This window comes from Oryza glaberrima, chromosome 7 (genome assembly GCF_000147395.1).
Source record: "Oryza glaberrima chromosome 7, OglaRS2, whole genome shotgun sequence".
In the NCBI taxonomy this organism is placed as follows: Eukaryota; Viridiplantae; Streptophyta; class Magnoliopsida; order Poales; family Poaceae; genus Oryza; species Oryza glaberrima.
This window is the reverse complement of record NC_068332.1, coordinates 3,595,656-3,613,886: the sequence shown is the minus strand read 5'-3', so window position 1 is coordinate 3,613,886 and position 18,231 is coordinate 3,595,656. Positions and strand designations below refer to the sequence as shown.

The window sequence follows — 18,231 nt, the reverse complement described above, 5'->3', positions numbered from 1 at the left end:
TTCAGTAAGAGAACTTTGATTATACAATTGCACCGTGTTGTGAGTTTTGTCCTAATACGACAAGCAGGACAGAGATTTAACTACTCGATCGCTAATTTACACTAGAAATATCAGAAGCACAAGCATTCAATGGGTAATTTATGATCAGAAAAGATCCCAGAGAATCTGGGAAAATGGAGAAAATATAGCTGGAAAAAAAATGCTTTGATCCTTGGAACCAGACTATTAGAGAAAGCATGAACTAATACGACTTCGCAAAAATTGCAACTTCCTCGGCTGGATTGCCAGTCATGAAGCATTTCTTAGCGCCCTCTGGCTGCTCGAACGGGAAGCATCTGATGGTGGCGCTGGTCTCTTCTTTCACCTTCAGCTCATCAGCATCGCTGAAGTATACCACAAATGAATCAAGTTTGCAAAAACATAAAATAACATTAACACTGTTGGACAAACAGCGCATTTAAACTGCACCTACCTAGCTGACCATGGCCCTCTCGCCCATTTACCCTCGGCAATGGCCTCCTTCAGTTCTCCATATGAGCTTACATCAACTATGTTACTGAAAGTAAAAAGTGCACCGTTTAGTTCAGAGGAAGTTTGTCTGAAAGAGAAGGAATTAAAAGAACACAAACGCTAAAATGATTATTGCTAGGTGGTGCTAAAAAATCAGTTGCACTGTACTACTGAGCTCTTGCAATGAAAATAATCAAAAGATGGCCCCCACTTAAGAGCATTTTTATTCAGAAAACAATCAGCAGTTCACGACAAATTAGCAAAGTATTTTAGGACAAGTTGAGTAAGTTCTCTATTATGCGTATGTAGAAATGGATATGTAGAAATGCATAAATAGGAATTGAGAACAAACTATACTTTAGGACAAGTCGTTCAGCGTAAACAAATAGTACCTATCACGGAATGCAATGGCCTTCTGTAGAAGGGATGCTTGGATTTCCACTAGACGACCTTTTATATGGTCCACCAGTATTGATGGATCCATAGACACTCCAAACTCCTTTCCTTGTTTTCCAGGGATATCTCGCCTAGAAATAACAACACTTTTGTTTGTGACATCACGGGGACCAATTTCTAGTCTTATAGGAACTCCCTGTTGAAAGTTGTAAACAATGGTAGAAGTGTCAGAATTCAGAAAGAAGCCTGCATAAACAGAAACAGAGAGCAAATGAGCTATACCTTCATCTCGTAAAAATTGAACTTCCATCCTGGTGTCCGCAACTCCGAGTCATCCACTTTGACTCTAATTCCTGCTTCTTTGAGTGTGTTTTGAACTGAAGACACAGCTTCCATAACAGCACTCTTTTCATCTCCCTTTTTCCATATAGGCACTATTACCACCTGCGCTAAACAGACATTCTTAAATTCTACTGATATATGTATGGTTTTGGGAACTGAAAGCAGAAAATCAATTGAGCAAATTTGCGGAAAAAACATGTAATCTTAGTCAACATTTTAACCACTATTGCCAGAGGAACAGTAGATATTGTATTGCCATAGTTGAATACAAAGGAGAGGGCATCAGGGCAAACATAGTTTGACAGAGGGGCCCCAGTTTTTATGTACAAGAAATCACATATATAATTAATCGATGGAAAAAGACCTGGATGGGTGCAATATTTGGCGGAAGCATTAAGCCAGCATCATCACCATGGGTCATGATGATCCCACCAACAAACCGAGTGCTAATAGCCCAAGAAGTCTGCCAAACATGTTCGATTTGGCTATTTTCATCCATAAACTGCAGGCAAAGGAAGAGAAGAACTTCAAGATCATGGATGTAGCTAAAGAAAATGCAAACAAGAAATAACGCAGGTGAGACACCAAATCAAGTCTCTGGAAGTAGTCTGTCTTACAGGCTTGTTGCAGAATTGATTATAGCAACTATGACATAGGAATCCAAAAATGGTACATAAAATGGTTCCAGTACACAAAACAAACAAGAACATGAATATAGTAAACACCAAACAGTAACCTGTGTTCCAAAGGCACGGGAGAAGTTCTGTCCAAGGTTGTGGCTGGTTCCAGCCTGTAAAGCCTTCCTGTCACCCATCATAGCTTCTATAGTGTAGGTCCGATTAGCACCAGCAAACGTTTCCACTCTTGATTTTCGACCCGGAATAACAGGGATTGCAGCTTGCTCGTATGCAAATTTTGTATATACATCAATCATTTGCATTGCCTGAAGAGAAAAATGGAGCAGATGATATTACATTAGAATCTTCCATTCTTTCCAATTTGTGTTATCAAGTGCATGAAGGAACTTGTCCAATGATTAGCATTCAACAAACCTCCTTTTCTGCCTCTTCAAGGGTGGCATGAGCTGTATGACCTTCTTGCCATAGAAATTCAAGAGTTCTGATGAATGGCTTAGTCCTCATTTCCCATCTTGTGACATTAGCCCACTAGGGTAACAAGAAAAATCAGTACAGTAAATGATATTGGACTCATGTTGATTCAAATATGCAGATAGAGTTACCTGGTTAATCATGAGAGGAAGATCGCGGTAGCTCTGTATCCATTTGGTGAACATGTGGTTTACGATGGTCTCACTAGTTGGTCTTACCTACAAAGCCCTCAAGAATGGAAATGCAGAAGGTTGAGCTTTAGAGGCAATCCAATCACAGAATCAATCATCTTGTATTTATAATCATTGCCCATGGAAAATATCACAGAATCGTGGTTCTATATCCAATATAACAGTAATACTAGAGGGAAGTATTACCACAAGCTTTTCCTCTAGTTCCTTTCCTCCTCCAATGGTAACTAATGCAAGCTCTGGACTAAAACCTTCAACATGGCTGGCCTCCTTCTCTATAAATGAGTATGGTATGAACTGATACAACAAAGAGGGTAAGCATAAGAAACTATAAATTGGAAAATTGCTATAAGACAGTCTAACTCAGATAAAGCATGAAGCAATCTCTAAGAGAAGAATAGTTAAGCCAAGTACTGGAAAAGTATGCATATCCACCCACAGTGTTCAGGACAGAAGTCTACGCATGATTCCACTGAATATAACCATATAAGGCAAAGTAGATTTCACTTGCCAAGAGTCACTAAGCTTATATTAGAACTTTAAAATTAACACATTGTTTGGAACATGAGCTTAGGATCCATCTAATTCACCAAATACAACAAAACAAAATCTTCGACATAGCAACATCAAATTATTCATCCTTTTGCACTTATCTCGCTGTCTACATCTCAAAAAAAATATTAAACAGCACCTCCATCCTGTACTTCGAATATGAAGATTACAAACCAGCATTCCCATGCCAACAAATACAACTTAATTTCCTTTCAAAAAAAACAAATATAACTTAATTTGAGAAAACATAAGTAAAACTTTCTCAAACTCCAGAGCTAGAACTAAACTGTTCAAACCTGATCTTCTACGAATTTGAGTAACAGTAAGTCGGTAACTAATGGTAGCTGAATATTTTTTATTAGACAATGGTATACCAGGGCTAAGGTCCTAAGGTTACAGCGTGGGGTTGAAGAAACTAATTCAGTTATTGATCAATCAACAGCTCAACACCATGTCATTACAATGACAAAAAAGGATACAAAAACAGATGGTCTAACCTGAGGGAAGTACATGTTGCTGTGCCCTGTTTCCTTGAACTTCACATTCAAATAATCCTACAACCAGCAGAAAAACGAGGAATATAAACAAATAGTGTGGCAAAGACACATTCCAAGGTAAACTAAACTAAATTTGTCATGCAAAGTAAAGCTTCCAAACAACAAATCATGATTTAAAGAGGTCAACTCATCCCACACTCCAACGTAAATACAAAATTCACAGCTTTAAATTAGAACTCCACGTTTTTGGTTGCTCACACCATAATCAAAAAATTTATCCTACAAAAACATGCAGGCAGGGCTGATATACTTGTCCACCATGAGTGTTAATTACTTCATTTCTACCGCTACGACATCCGTTCACTAGAAAACTTGATAGCACTCCACTATGCGCACACATGCCATGAAGCTAATCTAAGTCGTCCACGCAGCCTTATGCCAATGCATTCATTGAGGTTTATATACCCATTCCCAAATTTCAGGGCAAGCTACTGACGCCGGGAAGTGGGATCTGAAAGCTTCCAAACCAAAGCACAAAATCTACTGCTGTAAACTAGGGTTAAGTTACCGAATTGCACATATACGCACTACGCAGTACGAGAATTAACTTTCCCAAAAACCGGGCTTCATTATACAGTGGCGTCAGCCGCCAGTGACCATCATTCATTCTTATTTACATCAACAATGTTAATATCAACCCAACAAACAGCACGACAATGCGCACATTCTTGTTTACATCAACAATGTTAATATCAAACCAACAAACAGCATGACAAGGCGCACAGCTAGCAGGAGCAGCAGCGGCACTGACCTGGATGGCCTCCCAGATGGCGTAGCCGTAGGGGCGGATAACCATGGTGCCCCGCACGGGCCCGTAGTCCGCGAGCTCGGCGGCGGCGATCACATCGGTGTACCACGCGTTGAAGTCCACCGACCGCGGCGTCACCTGCCCCTCTCTGTCCCCCCCGCCGCGGGTCTCAGGCGGCGCGGGCGCCGCCGCCCCCGTGGTCGCCGCCGCGGCGTGGCTCCGCGAGGCGGACACGCTCGCCGCCGTCCCGGCGCGGCACCGGCGGCGGAGCAGCGCCGACGGCCTAGCCGCCGCCGCCGACGGCTTGAGCAGCGAGGGGAGGCGCAGCAGCGACGCCATCCGAGGGGAGAAGAGACGACTGGCTGGATTGGCCGTCGCAGCAATTAGTGCCAAAGCTATAGCTTTGGTTGGGCTCGCCAAAATGGGCCAAGTGTTGGATCACATGGGCCCCTTTCCGGCCTCGGCCCATTTTTACGCAGTATTCCAGTTCCGGCCCACTAGAAAGGTGTGTGGCAATCTCGTTCCGGGCACATATGTAAGAGGCAGCCGTCACCGCCAGGCGCCAGCGCGGCCGCTCGCGGTGTTCGGCGGCGACGTGGAGAGCGCACTTTGCTACATTTTCAATCTTACCTTTTTTTTGTTTTTTTTTTTGCAAAGTACGTATGAAATCTTGCCAAAATTTAACAACCTTATCAAAAAATTTTAGCAATTTTATTAAAATTTGATAATATTAAAATTTAATAAGGTTGAAAATGATAGTAAAATGAACCAGCCCTCGGTATTAGCGGCGGTTCGTCGTCACTCGTCAGCCATGACGACAATCTGAAAACTACCCTACAAGGCTACGATTAGCCTCATGCTTTGGGCGCTTAGCTCAGGCAAAGAAAAACTCTGGAAAAATATATGAACTTGGACAGACAAACGATCTACCTAGTTAAGACGACATTCATGTGATATCACAATCTGGGAGTTACTTATTACCGAAGGCAATTTTTTTTAAAAAAAATAATAGATGACCTAGGACTGATGAACTGCTCCTCATCTAGTTAAGACTTTCATATCAAAAATCATTATTTGTATAAGTTTTGTGGTATAAAGAAAAATTATAGCATTAAAGATCACCGAAAAAACCTAAGGCAAAGAGAAAGATCCAATTAAATAGCTGATCTTGGGACTAACAAACTGTCCAATTAAGGCTTTCGTATATGAATCACAATTTAATCGTAACTCACAAAGTGTGATAGATTTTAACAACATGTACATGTATGATGTGTAGGACCGAACACTACTAAAGTGTAGGGTGCCACAGTCATAGTAACGAATCAAATGCTAAACTAATAAAAATATGGTTTGTCAAGCGGACTGCACATCTTTTGAGGCCGAGGATAGCAGTCGTCACGGCTTCGCCGCAGATCCCTATCAACTTGCTCCTTTTTCTGCTGTTAGGTTATTTCAGGAAGGTTGCTTTCGAAGTTCAGTTAACCCGAAGGGATAGCTCTTTTGCTTGGATATGTAATGGGGTTTATCCCCTAACTCTGTTCTTGCTTAATAAAGTTGATGTGTTTTCAAAAAAAATAAAAATATGGTATGGCTAAAAATTTAGCGCGCCAAACTACGTTCATCAACCAAACACATCCTTCATATTACATGCATGCTATACTAACAAAGTGCAGTACTCCTTCCATCCCTAAATATTTAACGCTATTGACTTTTTAAAACATATTTGACCGTTCGTCTTATTAAAAAATTTTATATAATTATTAATTCTTTTCATATCATTTGATTCATTGTTAATATACTTCTACTAAAGTTTATGAATAAGATGGGCGGTTAAACATGTCAAAAAAAATTAACGGCGTCAAATATTTAATAACAGAGACAGTACACTAGTATAGCTAAGATTTGGTGTGATAAATTATGTCAATCAACCAAACACACTACTATTATCTGCATCGCTCATCTTCTATGAAGTTTTTTCTTTATTGAGAAGGATAACATCCCTATAGGTCATCGAACAACCGAAAGCAAAGAAAATTAAACTTTTAAAATATAGATCATCTGGAACTGGCAACGTGTTCCGACCTGCTGTCGTAATCTGAAATTATTGTAACAGCTTCGCTCAAGCTCAACTTCACAGTACTAGGATCCAACCAAAAAAAAAGAGAATAATCAAAACCAGTACTAGCATCCAAAGACGAACCACCGAGGCAGGCACGTGGCCGGCGCATGCTCCGATCCCTCCGTCCATCGTCAAGACGTCAACGCCTCAGCCCTCGTCGGCGAGTTGCCCCAAGTCACCCACGTGCTCCCGCCGATTTTTTTTAAAAAACAAATACTCCATGCATCATCCTTGGCCCCACCCGTCATTGACCGAGCCGAGCCCGTCGCTTGGAGCGAGTCACTACCACGCCGCCAAGTCAGCATTCCCCTGGCCCACCGGTCAGCCTCCGAGCGGGTCGCGCTCGCGTCCACCTCGGCTGTCTCGTCTCGTCTCGTCTCTCTCGAGTCTCGAGTGAGACTGCTTGGGTGGTACTGTAGTGTGGTGTGGTGTTGGTATAGATAGCTAGGGGAGAGTGTGAAACGGGGCTAGATGAGAATCGGATTCCTCCTCCACCGCCATGGATTCGCATTCGCCGCCGCCGCCGCAGGAGGAGGTGGTGGTCTTCGCGGTCAACGGCGAGCGCTTCGAGCTCCGCCGTGACGGGGGCGACCCCGGGGAGTCCCTCCTCGAGTTCCTCCGCTCCCGCACCCGCTTCACCGGCGCCAAGCTCGGCTGCGGCGAAGGCAAGGCAACCCCCAACCCACTGCTCCTCCTCCTCCTCCTCGGCTGCTTGGCTTCCGTTCGATCGGCTCCGGCGAGCGAGCTTGATGGCGAATGCTGGTTTCTCGGTTTTGCAGGTGGGTGCGGGGCGTGCGTGGTGGTGGTCTCGGCGTACGACGCGGAGGCCGACGAGGTGGCGCACGCGGCGGTCAGCTCGTGCCTCACGCTGGCGCGCGGCCTCCACCACCGCGCGGTGACCACCACCGAGGGGCTCGGGAGCAGCCGGCGCGGCCTCCACGCGGTGCACGAGCGGCTCGCCGGCTTCCACGCCTCGCAGTGCGGGTTCTGCACGCCCGGCGTGTGCATGTCCCTCGCCGGCGCGCTCGTGGCCGCCGAGGGGAACGGGAAGAAGGCCGCCTCCGCCGTGGAGGGGTTCTCGAGGCTCACGGCGGCCGAGGCGGAGCGCGCGGTGGCCGGGAACCTGTGCCGCTGCACGGGGTACCGACCGATCGCCGACGCGTGCAAGAGCTTCGCCGGCGACGTGGATTTGGAGGATTTGGGGCTCAACTGCTACTGGAAGAAGGGCGATGATGCCAGCGTCTCCAAATTGCCGCCTTACAAGGAGGGGAGCATCGCCGCGTTCCCGGAGTTCTTGAAGGATGAAATCAGATCTTCATTGGGGATTGATCATTCCATTTCGTCAGCATCTATGGTGGGGAGTGTGAGCTCTTGGTATCAACCTAAAAATGTGGAGGAGTATTATAAGCTGATAGGTTCTTTGTCATCATCATCTGATAAAAGTAGAACAAAGGTGGTTGTGGGCAACACTTCTTCTGGTGTTTACAGGGATGCAGAGCTGTATGATAGGTACATAGACTTGAGAGCCATTCCAGAACTGAATTCGGTTAGCAAGGATGCCAAGGGTGTTGGCATTGGGGCCGCAATGTCCATTTCTCAGGTAATCGAGATTTTACGAGGAGAAGGCAACAGCTACAAGGACGTGGTGTTTTGCAAGATTGCTGATCACATGGAGAAAGTGGCTTCTCAGTTTGTCCGGAACATGGCGAGCTTGGGTGGAAATCTGATAATGGCTCAGAGGGATGAGTTTGCCTCTGACATTGCAACGGTTCTGCTTGCTGCTGGTTCATCAGTGTGCATCCAGGTATCATCAGAAAGGATGAATGTCACACTGGAGCGATTCCTGGACATGGCCCCTTGTGATTGCAAGACGTTGCTATTAAGAATTTACATTCCTCACTGCACTCCAAGTGGCATCTCATCAAGTTCTGAATCTGTAAATAAGACAGGAGATAAACCTGCAAGTTCCGTGCTATTTGAGACATACCGAGCTTCCCCACGGCCTATTGGAAATGCTGTTTCATACCTTAATTCTGCATTCCTGGCTAAATTATCTTCAGATGAAACTTCAGGAAACTGTATATTGGAGAAGCTATGTTTGGCTTTTGGTGCATATGGAACACAACATGCTGTCAGGGCTACAAATGTTGAGAGTCTCTTAGTGGGTAAACCCATCACTGCATCACTCTTACTAGAAGCGTGCATGGTTCTCAAGAAAACAATTGTTCCAGGGGAAGGTACAAGACATGCTGCTTACAGATCAAGCTTAGCTGTTGCCTTTCTTTTTAGTTTTCTTTATCCAATAACCAAAGGAACTTTCAAGCCTGTAGAGGCGGTCCACCTGAACGGCCATATAATTTCTGATAACAATGGAAATATGAATCGTGGACCCGACACACATGTTGATGTTTCACCTAAGGAGATCAATAATGTGAAATCTGATTTACATGGTAATGATCGCATACTTGAATCATCCAAACAGGTCATCGAGATCAGTGAAGACTATCTCCCGGTTGGCTTACCAGCCAAGAAAGTTGGAGCAGAACTACAGGCCTCTGGTATGTATTCTATGATTTTCTTCAGTCATATGTATTTTTTTAATTCTCTTTCAGAATGGCATATGCGGTGATCTTTTTATGTAGTAATTATGCAGGATGGGTAGAAATTGGACTATCTACTGTGTTGTGTTTCCTTGCTTATGTTGTTCATGCATTTGCTTTATGCTAATTTTCTTCTAGTTGGAATTTATATATGTGACTATCAGTCATTTAAAATTTATTTTTAAGTTTTATTTATGTAAACTAATGATCGGTGGCATTGGATTTCATCATATGCTCTTTTAGCCAGTAAACAGTAATGCTGACACAGAAACCACTATATATAGGTGAGGCTATATATGTGGATGACATCCCTTCCCCAAAAGACTGCCTGCATGGAGCATTTGTATATAGCACAAAACCTTTAGCTCATGTGAAGAGCATAGAACTGAACCCTTCTCTCGAGCAGCTAAAAACTGTGGCGATTGTTACTGCCAAGGATATTCCTAAAGGAGGCAGCAATGTTGGGGCCAACACTATATTTGGACCTGAACCTCTGTTTGGTGATCCACTCACTAAGTGGGCTGGGGAACCACTTGGTATTGTGGTATGGGTTTTACACTGGTGGTTTTATATTTAAAGAAAATTTCAAGTTATCCTTTTTCTTTTTATGTTGTAGGTCATAACTTTCACTGTATGAATTAACATTGAATTGTGACTTTACTGAAGGTTGCAGAGACACAAAAAACTGCCAATATAGCTGCCAGTCGAGCATTGGTCAACTACAGCATGGAAAATTTAGATGCTCCAATTTTATCAATTGAGGAGGCTGTGAGAAGAAGTAGTTATTTTGAAATCCTACCGTTTCTTCTTCCCCAAAAGATTGGTGATTTCTCAAAAGGAATGGAAGAAGCTGACCAGAAAATATATTCAACTGAGGTAAACATCATGCGCCTATTTTATGCTGCTGTTTAGCCATGTGCCCATGTTGTAATGCAATGTAGACAGTGGGAGCTTTAGCCAGTATTATAAATCATTGGTCACTTGAATATCTTCCGATGATTTTGCACTAGGCGTTTGGCCCTATGCAGGGTGGAATCTGACAAATCTGTAGTTTAATGTTTGCTACTTTTGTGTTGCTCAATCATAGGTGACTAAAGTGATTTTTCTTAAACAACATTTGTGAAATGTGCATGGCTTTTATTTACCTTTTCTTTTGATTTTCTGTTGCCCAATCTAGGGTGGCCTTTCTCTCGTATATATAATTTTTGGACAATGGAAGTATAGCTCTCTCTCATATATGACTCCCTGTTATCTCACGTTGTGCATCCTCTATTGACCAAATTCCTACTTCTAATTATTTAAAACTTTCATTACCATGTTTCCCCTTGCATTACCTTGGAAGTTCACATTTTGGTGGTTAATCCTTTTCACATATCTTTGGCATCATCATACACTGCTACAGGTAATAGCTGACAACACTTTATGCAGGTGAACCTTCACTCGCAGTATTACTTTTACATGGAAACACAAACTGCGCTAGCCATACCTGAGGAGGATAACTGTATGGTCGTGTATAGCTCAAGCCAGTGCCCGGAGGTAGCACAAGAAACCATTGCAAAATGCCTGGGTTTACCTTGTCATAATGTCCGTGTTATTACTAGAAGAGTTGGTGGTGGCTTTGGAGGCAAAGCTGTCAGATCGTTACCAGTAAGTGTCATGACTTGCCATTATTTACAGTGCTTGATGTTTTAAAATTCTGCAGATCTTTTTGCGTATTTCTCTAGGAAAATGTCGCAGACATTACACTGATACTAAAGCTGCATGGTCACTTTTATATGTGTTCACTTTAATCAATCAAATATTCTCAGAGAGAATTCATGTCAAGTTTTAAGTGCTAAGTGAGTACATGTGGAAGGGAGAATAGCAATCTTACTGATGCCTTAAGAGTCTTATTAGTCCATAGATGACCTTCTGACCTTGTTAACTTTGGTGCTTCATAAGTATTCAATCTGTCATTGTTTTACAACTATGTTTGGTTAGTAACTGTTAGCAAAACACATACTAAGTTTTTGTTAATTGTAGGTGGCAACAGCTTGTGCACTTTCAGCATTTAAGTTGCAGCGTCCTGTCCGAATATATCTTGATCGCAAGACTGACATGATAATGACTGGGGGCCGGCATCCCATGAAAATACGCTATTCTGTAGGCTTCAAATCCGATGGGAACATCACAGCGCTACATATAGAATTGTTGGTAAATGCCGGAATAACCCAGGATGTTAGTCCAGTGATTCCTCACAATTTCATAGAGGCTCTGAAGAAATATAATTGGGGTGCCTTCTCCTATGATGCAAGAATCTGCCAAACAAACATTGCAACCAGATCCGCAATGCGGGGTCCTGGAGAAGTGCAGGGTTCTTATGTTGCTGAAGCTATTATTGAGCATGTTGCTGCTGTGCTCTCTACTGATGTTAATTTGGTCAGGCAGAGAAATCTTCACACAGTGGAGAGCCTCAGTTTGTATCATAGTGAATGCATGGAAGATGCCTTGGGGTATACACTTCCCTCTATCTGCAATCAGTTGATTACATCAGCAAATTACCAGCACCAACTTGAAATGATTCGGTCCTTCAACAAAAGCAACAGATGGAAAAAGCGGGGGCTTTCTGTCATGCCGATAGTGCATAAATTCGCATCTCGGCCAACGCCTGGTAAAGTGTCTATTCTTAATGATGGATCCGTTGCTGTTGAAGTTGGAGGCATTGAACTTGGCCAAGGGCTTTGGACAAAAGTGAAGCAGATGGCAGCGTTCGGTCTTGGACAGCTTTGGACTGATAGAAGGCAAGAACTGTTGGAGAGAGTGAGAATTATTCAAGCAGATACACTAAGTGTGATACAGGGAGGGTGGACCACAGGGAGTACAACATCAGAATCTAGCTGCGAGGCAGTTCATCGTGCCTGCAATATCTTGGTCGACAGGCTGAAACCACTCAAGGAGCAATTGCAAGAAAAACAAGGAACAGTTTCATGGGATGAGCTTATTTCACAGGTTTTTAATAATTTCCGCTTTTAGCTACTATTATCAGAATGATTGTTTCCATTTTCTTTTTGGAAATATTTCCCTTGGTCAGCTGTATTATCAAGGAACATTTATCTTCTTTTCCTCAATGTATTATAATTTCTGCATGCTTTGTCAGATGAAAAAAAAATGTATTCATAGGAAATTAATCATTCCCTCTTGCTAGCATAATATGGTCTGTTGCATGTTCACAAAGTAATTTATTCAATATCTTAATATGTTGCAACCTTCTGATATGCAGGCAAAAATGGTAGGTGTGGACTTATCAGCTAAAGAACTCTACGTTCCCGGGGCTTCTGGTTCCTATCTAAACTATGGGGCAGCTGCTAGTGAGGTGCCCTTAAAACTTCATCCCTGTTTTCAGAATATACGATAGATAGTAGAAAACTGAAATATATACAAGTTTATGGTCATGATCATTCAAACTGAAATTTATAGTAGAAAACTCTGGTGCTTACTCATTCAAATGGAAATTGGCCATTGCAGGTAGAGATTGATCTTCTGACAGGAGCCACCACAATTTTGCGTAGCGATCTTATATATGATTGTGGACGGAGTTTAAATCCTGCTGTTGACTTGGGGCAGGTGAGCATTTTATGGGTTTTGTACCAGTTTCTTGTTTCTTCACCTTCAAAAGGTTCGTCAGTTTCTTCCGTACAGAACCTAAAATTCCGTTTTCCATTTGCTCTATTAATAAATTGACAAGTCAGAAATTGATGTCAGGTTTACAGCCTTCTAGTCAGTAGCAGGTTGTGCATTAATATTAAATGGTTCATGTGTCATCTTCTTTTAGTTTTACTGGCACGCTATACTTATATATTAACATATTTGATCCTTTGCTCTCTTCTTTTTCAGGTTGAAGGGGCTTTTGTCCAGGGAATTGGTTATTTCATGAACGAGGAGTATGTGACGAACTCAGATGGGCTGGTTGTCTCAGACGGGACTTGGACATACAAGATTCCTACGGTAGACACCATCCCAAAACAGTTCAACGTTAAGCTACTCAACAGTGGAGTCCACAAGAAACGTGTGCTCTCTTCAAAAGGTATTTTGCTTCAATCAATTCATAAATTTGGTTATGTTTTAACTCAAAAATTTGGCATATTAGTTTCCCACTATCTATACAACTAACCAAATTTATCGCTCAAGAAGATTATGGTCTATTGAAATTAGAATCATCTTTGCTATATCAAATTACAAACCTAGATCTACAATTGTTATGCATTCAACCAATTAACAGTGTCATAATTTTTACACTGCCCACTACCAACGTAGATACTCTCTTTTTCTCCAGTATACTTGGTAATTTCTAGGTCTTGATTTCAAGTCTGTTTGGTGTTAGCTTCTGGGGCACAGTTAATAGTCACCCTTTTGTTCTCCCAACTTTCTGTGTCACTAACGCTTCCTGGTTGCAGCTTCTGGGGAGCCACCTTTGCTACTTGCTGCCTCGGTGCATTGTGCAACAAGGGAAGCAATTAGAGCAGCAAGGGAGGAGTATCACTGTTCCAGGTCTGGATCTTCACCTCCCTTCTTTGATCTTGAAGTTCCTGCCATCATGCCCACGGTGAAGGAGCTATGCGGCTTAGACAACGTGGAGAAGTATTTGGAGAGTATCTGCTCGAAATAAACAGCCAAGTTGGCAATCTTACCAGACGGCATATGTCTTCTTTTTTTAGTCCTTTAGCAATTTTTTTTTTTAGTCCTTTAGCAATGGAGATAACACTGCCAGTTTTTTTTTCTCACCAAAAAAAAAAAAGGAGGTACTCAATAGTGAACATGAGCATAATGTATATTAATAGTGGTGAACATGAGCAAAGAAAGGAGTATTTACTTAATTTAATAGTGGTGAACATAAGCAGGCGTTGCATAATGTATATTGAGCGTATAAAGAGGGATTTTGTTTGAGCAGAAATGTTGGCTGACATTTGTTCAATATTTACTGCAACTTCAGCATATGGTTCTTATGGTGAGACTACATTTTATACTATGTGAGTTCAAATGAGCACATGTAAGGCAGCCAACTGAGTTATGACGATCATATCCAAGCATACCTGTCCTGGTCAGGAAATAATATGATCATAGAACCATAGTTCAAATGTCATGGTCGGGATTACGTATCGTCGCAGAGGGCGTGTGGTTCCGCAAGCGTCGCCGGGCGGAACGGCGGAGTAGCGCGCGGAAGCTGCTTGCCGGATGACTACAGTGCGGCGATTGGATGAGTTCAGATTGTTAGTCTGTTTATCAGTTTGTTAGCTTGTTTTTAGCACATTGGTTAATTCGTGTACGCCTATTTAGAGGCACAGTTTCGGTGGAGTTTAATTAAGCAGATTCAATCTCTAGTTCTCTCATCTCCTATTCTCTATTTGCTCATCCCTTGCTGTTCATCACGGGTCGTCGTTCCACCAAACTCCCTCGTCCACGTCCGCCAATCACACATTCATATCCCATACGTTCTTACGCCGGGGCTCGTGACATCAAATAGATAGTAACCACGGAAACTCTCTGAAGAATATATTTTCAGGAGTGAAAACACAAAGCATTCTGTAGTAAAGATCCTTTTATTCTCAGCCAGCCGTATACAGTACAGGGCTATTTTTCTGCTCAAGGATACACCCCCCATATTCTTACACTCAAAAGTATGTGATATATCTATACTTTGCTGCACACAGAGATCCAGATCACAATTCTTGTTACAAGCAAAAACCACAACTCTGAACATCATTTAGAGTTTCAAAAAGATCAGGCTGCAGCAACATGAGTTTCTTCTTTTTCATTGTTCTTGCACTCCCTGCTCCCTTCCACTGTCTCAGCGGGCTTCTCCTCAATGGGCTTGTTGTGCTCGATGCCCTTTTCCAATGTCTGTGCAGGCTTCTCTTCAATGGCATTCTTGGACTTGCCTCCTTCCAGCTCCTCTTTCAGCTGCTCCTTCAGCTGCCTCAGGATGTCTTCCTTCTTAGCTTGAAGGTCTTGTATCTTGGTGTCAATCTTCTCCAGTTTCGCCTTAAGCTTCGCAGGATCATTCGTCTTCTCCTTGTCACCCTTGTCTTTCTTCTTCTTCTCTTTCTTCTTACCTTCTTCCTCCTCATCACCGTCCTTGTCTTTCTTCTTCTCTTTCTTGCCTTCTTTCTCATCGCCATCCTTGTCTTTCTTCTTTTCTTTCTTCTTACCTTCTTCCTCCTCATCACCATCCTTTTTCTTCTTGCCTTCTTCCTTCTTATCACTCTTGTCTTTCTTCTTTTCTTTCAACTCCTTGTCTTTCTTCTTTCCCTCTTCATCCTCGTCGTCGTGTTCATCATCCTTCTTGTCTGATTTTTTCTTTTCCTTGTCTTTCTTTGAGTCCTTACTTTTTACCGCGGACTTTGCGCCATCATCTGAGTCAAGCTTCACCTCTTCCTTGTCCACAATCTTGGCTTTGACTTCTATCTCAATCTCCTTCTTCTCATCCTCATCACCTGAAGACTTGTCCTTGCTCTTAATCTTGAGATGTATCTCCTCCTTGGACTTCTTCTCTTCCTCCATTGGCACCATCCCGACCGCGTCCACAGTTTCGCATTGTTTATCTTTCCCCATCTGGAATATGACCTGGGCTGTTCAAGTTCCTGCAATTACCACTTCTCAGTTCAGTCTCACTATCAAATGAATTTGCTAAGATACTCAACAAAGAGGACAATATGGCCTCGTACAGATCATAGTAACATTATATTTGGAACTCTGGTTGTACCAAAACTTGACTTTCTCAAACATATATTTAGTGCAACAACTTTAAATTTCGTATGGATCACATAACAAGCTTGTGGGGAATAGTATTGTTATATGATATAAAGAATAGGTTGTGAAGCACTAAAATCTGTTTAACAAAGTTGAGTTTGGTAAGGTCAGAGATCCAAACGACCCCATTAAAAGAGTAGTAGTATCCTAATTTGGTGATTAATTCACACACCTAGTATTATACTCCCAGATAACCATAGATTGGTCATTGGACTCATGTAGGACACTAGGAGAGATAATAATCACTCGAAAAGTGGGAGAGATTTCCAAAAACCACAAGTGATGATTTCATCAGTGCATAATTCAGTGTCAGATCAGGCAAGAACAGATGTACTGATCTCTGGCCTGAGACGAAAGCTAGAAAGGCTCAGCTACTGAAGAATGGAACTCGTAAACATGACCAAAACTGTCTCATGTTCTAAGATGATGAACTAACTGATCTTCATCAAATCTCGAGATCAGCTCAAGCCAAGGCTAAAAAAAGCAACTAGAGCAAGCTTAACTAAGGTGATGAACTAACTGATCTTCATCGAATCTCGCGATCAAGATCGAGATCAGCACTGAAGCCAAGGCTGAAAAAGTAACTAGAGCAAGTAGGGGGAGGAGGAGGCGGCAATGCCTCTCACTCGATCGGTGGTAGTCCTGACCTTGTCGGGTGACGGCGGCGGTCGGCGGAGATCTTGGTGCCCCTCGCGGCCGGCGAATCACGCGGTGGCGAGGATCGAGAGGGTGGCGGTGCGACGAGCACGAGGTGGGTGTGGATGCGGGTCGGGGAGATCGGGGATTTGAGGGCAGCGGGAGCGAGGCGAGGCGAGGCGAGGTGGCTCTGCTTCGAGAAAAAGGAGGAGGAGGAGGAGGTGAAGTGGAGAAGATAAAAGAAGGGAGGAGAGACGAGTGGAGGGCGACGTGCGTGCAGCGTGGCCGACGGCCGACACGTGGGACGCGGAATGGGAAAGTCGTGCGAGCCTGCCTGGCTGGCTGGCTTGCAAACGAGGGAATTGTTTGTGAGGGTTGAGCGGTGGCTTTTGAAAAGATAAATGTGTGATGTGGTTTTTAAGAAATAACCGTATAATATAGGTTGTGATTTTTGAAAAAGCTCATTTGGTTCAACAGCTGAGGTTTTTAAAATAACTAATCCCGTTTACAAGCGGGCTCTACATGTCATACACACATTGAAAAAAAAAGAAGAGGGAGAGATCGAGATAGCCATGGCTATCGACCCGCCATCGGCCTCGGCGGCCGCGAGGGGGGGGAGGCAGACGCGCGCAGGGAGGCGGTTGACGGGCGAGGAAGAGGAGCAGTGCGCGGTGGGAAGAGATGGAAAAAAAAGAACGAACCGGTATGCATCATAACCAATGGTAGGTGGATAAATATTTGACCCAAAAGCTAAACAAAAGGGCTCAAAAACCATAGCTGTTTCTACCAAAAAGTGGCTTTCGCTCCAGTACAAACTGAAAGCGCCCTCTAGTACAAACTGAAAGCACCTCCACCCCCTACTTTCAGCTGATATGTAAAATGAGGTGAGTCATTAGCATATGATTAATTAACTATTAATTATTTTAAACTTCAAAAATTGATTAACATGATTATTTTAAACAATTTTTCAATAGAATTTTTTTTAAAAATATACCATTTAAAAGTTTGGGAAGTGTGCGCGTGGATAACGAGAGAAATCTCCTCTTTCTCTCAATGGCTCAAACGCAGCATGCCCCGTTCTAAACTCCAACTTTCCCCTTTTTCGTTAGCATGTTTTCCTAAGTGTTAAAAAACGTGCTTTTTGCAAAAGCTTTTTATATAAAACTTTTTGAAAAAAAATCAAATGAACTTATTTTTCAAGTTATAATTATTAATTAATCATGTGTTAATTGCTTGCTCCGATTTCCGTGCTGCTAAAAAGCTCAATTATTATGCTGCATCGAACGAAGCCTTACTAGAATAGTTTATAGCTGTAGTGGAAATAATAATTTTAAGGGCAATGTCAGCATTTTGAAATTATTGTAATGAAAAATAATACTAATAACTTGATGCATGAGATGACACAGAATAGTTTGTGTTGGAAACGATCTGAGACATCCAATATTTTCGTGCTGTAAGCATGTGAATAATAAGGGGGAGAAAGTAACGTGAAGCACAAGTGCATCATTGACGTCTGTGCTACATGTAATACTTTACAAAATAGTATTTGAGGAGTCCATATAATGGACAAGTCAGAACTTAAATGACGATTCAAAATGACCGTTCCTACCAAAACGATCTCACGTAATACAAAGATAGCATAAAGCTTCATCTTTCTAGATGTACCAAGGATCGACAAAAATTAA

The 18,231-nt window shown here is 42.6% G+C and overlaps 3 protein-coding genes across 4 annotated transcripts; 1 reads left to right on the top strand and 2 right to left on the bottom strand.

Annotated features, from left to right (window-relative positions):
* Positions 1-211: 211 nt before the first annotated feature.
* On the bottom strand, positions 212-4,758 carry LOC127779819 (proline--tRNA ligase, chloroplastic/mitochondrial). The gene is made up of 11 exons (XM_052306725.1): positions 4,409-4,758; positions 3,598-3,654; positions 2,735-2,845; positions 2,489-2,575; positions 2,301-2,414; positions 1,985-2,191; positions 1,613-1,750; positions 1,189-1,350; positions 903-1,102; positions 473-556; positions 212-383 (listed from the first exon to the last, which is right to left on the bottom strand). The coding sequence occupies exons 1-11, from the start codon at positions 4,742-4,744 to the stop codon at positions 242-244; spliced, it is 1,638 nt and encodes a 545-aa protein (XP_052162685.1). The 5' UTR covers positions 4,745-4,758; the 3' UTR covers positions 212-241.
* Positions 4,759-6,949: 2,191 nt separating this feature from the next.
* On the top strand, positions 6,950-14,092 carry LOC127778820 (indole-3-acetaldehyde oxidase-like). Of its 2 annotated transcripts, XM_052305452.1 has the most exons (10): positions 6,954-7,189; positions 7,304-9,082; positions 9,409-9,668; positions 9,791-10,000; positions 10,553-10,771; positions 11,147-12,112; positions 12,384-12,476; positions 12,629-12,727; positions 12,998-13,187; positions 13,558-14,092. In XM_052305452.1, exons 1-10 carry the CDS (start codon positions 7,024-7,026, stop codon positions 13,767-13,769), a joined length of 4,194 nt encoding a protein of 1,397 aa, XP_052161412.1. In that variant the 5' UTR covers positions 6,954-7,023; the 3' UTR covers positions 13,770-14,092. The 2 variants fall into 2 exon arrangements, with proteins under 2 accessions (XP_052161413.1, XP_052161412.1); XM_052305453.1 differs by lacking the exon at positions 13,558-14,092 and having other exon boundaries at positions 6,950-7,189; positions 12,629-12,779; positions 12,998-13,095.
* A 589-nt stretch (positions 14,093-14,681) lies between these two features.
* LOC127778821 (protein PXR1-like) lies at positions 14,682-16,756 on the bottom strand. Its single transcript, XM_052305454.1, has 2 exons — positions 16,558-16,756; positions 14,682-15,741 (listed from the first exon to the last, which is right to left on the bottom strand). Exon 2 carries the CDS (start codon positions 15,710-15,712, stop codon positions 14,882-14,884), a length of 831 nt encoding a protein of 276 aa, XP_052161414.1. The 5' UTR covers positions 15,713-15,741; positions 16,558-16,756; the 3' UTR covers positions 14,682-14,881.
* Positions 16,757-18,231: the final 1,475 nt, after the last annotated feature.